At 61.8% G+C, this 2,073-nt stretch overlaps 1 protein-coding gene across 1 annotated transcript in view; it reads right to left on the bottom strand.

The window, feature by feature from the left end:
• Positions 1-495: 495 nt before the first annotated feature.
• HLX (H2.0-like homeobox) overlaps positions 496-2,073 on the bottom strand; it is a 6,399-nt gene continuing 4,821 nt past the window's right edge. Inside the window, exon 5 of the mRNA XM_010562163.1 lies at positions 496-1,269. Coding sequence (XP_010560465.1) covers positions 496-1,269 — 774 coding nt within the window. The remainder of the gene's footprint in view (positions 1,270-2,073) is intronic.

The raw sequence follows: 2,073 nt of genomic DNA, 5'->3' as shown, positions 1-2,073 counted from the left end.
AACTCAGGTTTCGCTGCCGCCGGCCCCGCACCCGCGGGGCTCTGCGGGGGGGGGGTGGGCAGCGCCGACCCAGCGGGGCCGCGGCAGACACCCCCCCCCGCACCCCCACCTTCCCCCCCGCCGGGCGGGACAGCGGCGGACCCCAACGCGAGCTCCTTGCCCGGCCCTTTTCGCACCGTAAAATCGCTGGCTTAAAATTATCGCGTCTGTTTTGGTTTATTATTGTTCTTTTTTTCTTCTTCTAACGTGGCTGTTATTTCCGAGGTTGACTCGGGTCTCTTTGGAGAGGGGAGGTTTCTGGTAAGAAATCAGGCGAGAAGACAAGGATCCCGTTGGGCTTCTTAACACAGCGCCCGGGGGAGGGGGGGGTTATCGGTAAAGCTGCTCCCCGGGAAGGAGCTCGGCAGGAGCTCCTGCGCATCTTTGCGAGTGGGGGGACGCTCGCAGACGGGGCTGGGATGCCGGAGCGGCTCGGAGAGGCCTCCCGCTTCATTATTAAACCGGTTTCCCACACATGCCACGCAGGGACGGGGCAGGGAAACCTCTGCTCTCCGTGCGGCAGCGTGTATCGCTCCCGTCCCTCGGTGTCCCGCACAACCCCTCGGCTGAAATAAGCCCGACAAACTTCTGCCCGGCACCCGGGGGGGGAAAGAGGAGAGGGTGGGTGCCGAAAAGCCTGGCCGGGGCCGCGGAGACCGGGGGCAGAGCTGGAGAAGCCCCTCCCGGCCCCTCCGCGGGGACCCCGGCCCCCGCCGAGCCGCGCCGACACAGACCCGTTGCGGCGAGCGGGTGCAGCCCAAGGGATTTGGGATGGGCTGGCACGGGTCTGAAAAGAGTCACAACGGATTTAAGGGCGGGGGGGGGGAATAGATCGCCCGAAAAGCTGCGACCCCCACTTTGAAGACCGTCGAAGAACCGGATCGGCGGTGGAACCGTGGGCTCGGGCGTTTCGCCTTCAGAAATAACCAGCATCGGAGAAGCCTTTCGTGTTATCAGGCGATGATAAAGCAAACCAAAAAGAGGCCCCCCGGGCTTTTTTGGACCCGTTCGGGGCGGGGGTGTTGCATTGTGCTGCGGACAGGTCGACTTCGCCGACGAACGGCGATCGAGCTGCCCGCAGTCACGACACTGTCCCGGCTTTTTTCCACAGAAATTTAGCAGTAACTGCAGCCTCGCAGGACCGGGCAAACTCCCTTCCCTGTCGAGACGGGCACAAATCCCTCCATCCGCGCATCTTTCCCCAATCTCGTTTTCGTGGGTTTGCTCTACCTGCCCGAGGACGTGCACAACGGCAGCAACGGGGGAGAGATATTATATTTTTTTTTTTCCCTATCGTTGGGGGACACGAAATAAAAATACCCTCCCGGCTCCACTCAGAGCAGAAGCCCGGGATGCGCGGAGCGAGAGGGCCGGGAGGCAAAACCAGACGCAGGGCGAAGGAATTTTATCCCAGCTCTTTCATTCGGATCTGAGCATCTTTCTCCGTAGCCTGAGTCCCAACAGCGTTTTTTCCCCCCCCCCCCTTTTGCGGTGTTATCTTAAAAAGGTGCCATCCAGGCGCTGCCCTTGCTCTCTCCCCGACCCGGGGTCCAGGCGGGCATTGCTCTCCCGTTATTTGGGGAGGCCGGGGGGGACACACACGGGACCTGCCCCCGCGCAGCCAGCCCTGCGCTTGGAGGAGGCGCAGATTCCTCTAAGCCAAGGGAAGAGAACCTCTTTCCCGACGCGCTTTTCATTTCTCATCCGACAAGAGCCACCTCCAACCCCTCTCTCCCGCGTGGGTTAGTCTTTAGGAAGCAAAACTAAGAGGCAAACAAATCCCTGCGTGTCCGTGAGCCGCACTACGGTGGTTTATCGGAGAAGAAACAGTCATGTGTCGCTGGACATCCGTCCCGCGGCTTCCCTTGCTCTTAGGCGAAGTTTTAACCCCACGGCAAACCCCGCGCCGATGGGCGCAGCAGCGGCCCTAGGGACAGCCGCTTTTGGGGGGCTGGAAGCCAACTGCAGGGCCGGCTCCGCGCCCCGAAAAGCCGTGACACACACACACACACACACCCCCCCCGTTTCCTCCCT

Source organism: Haliaeetus leucocephalus, unplaced genomic scaffold (assembly GCF_000737465.1).
Source record: "Haliaeetus leucocephalus isolate CR32 unplaced genomic scaffold, Haliaeetus_leucocephalus-4.0 Scaffold156, whole genome shotgun sequence".
Lineage (NCBI taxonomy): Eukaryota > Metazoa > Chordata > Aves > Accipitriformes > Accipitridae > Haliaeetus > Haliaeetus leucocephalus.
The sequence above is the reverse complement of the archived record's forward strand: the minus strand, read 5'-3'. Positions and strand labels throughout refer to the sequence as shown.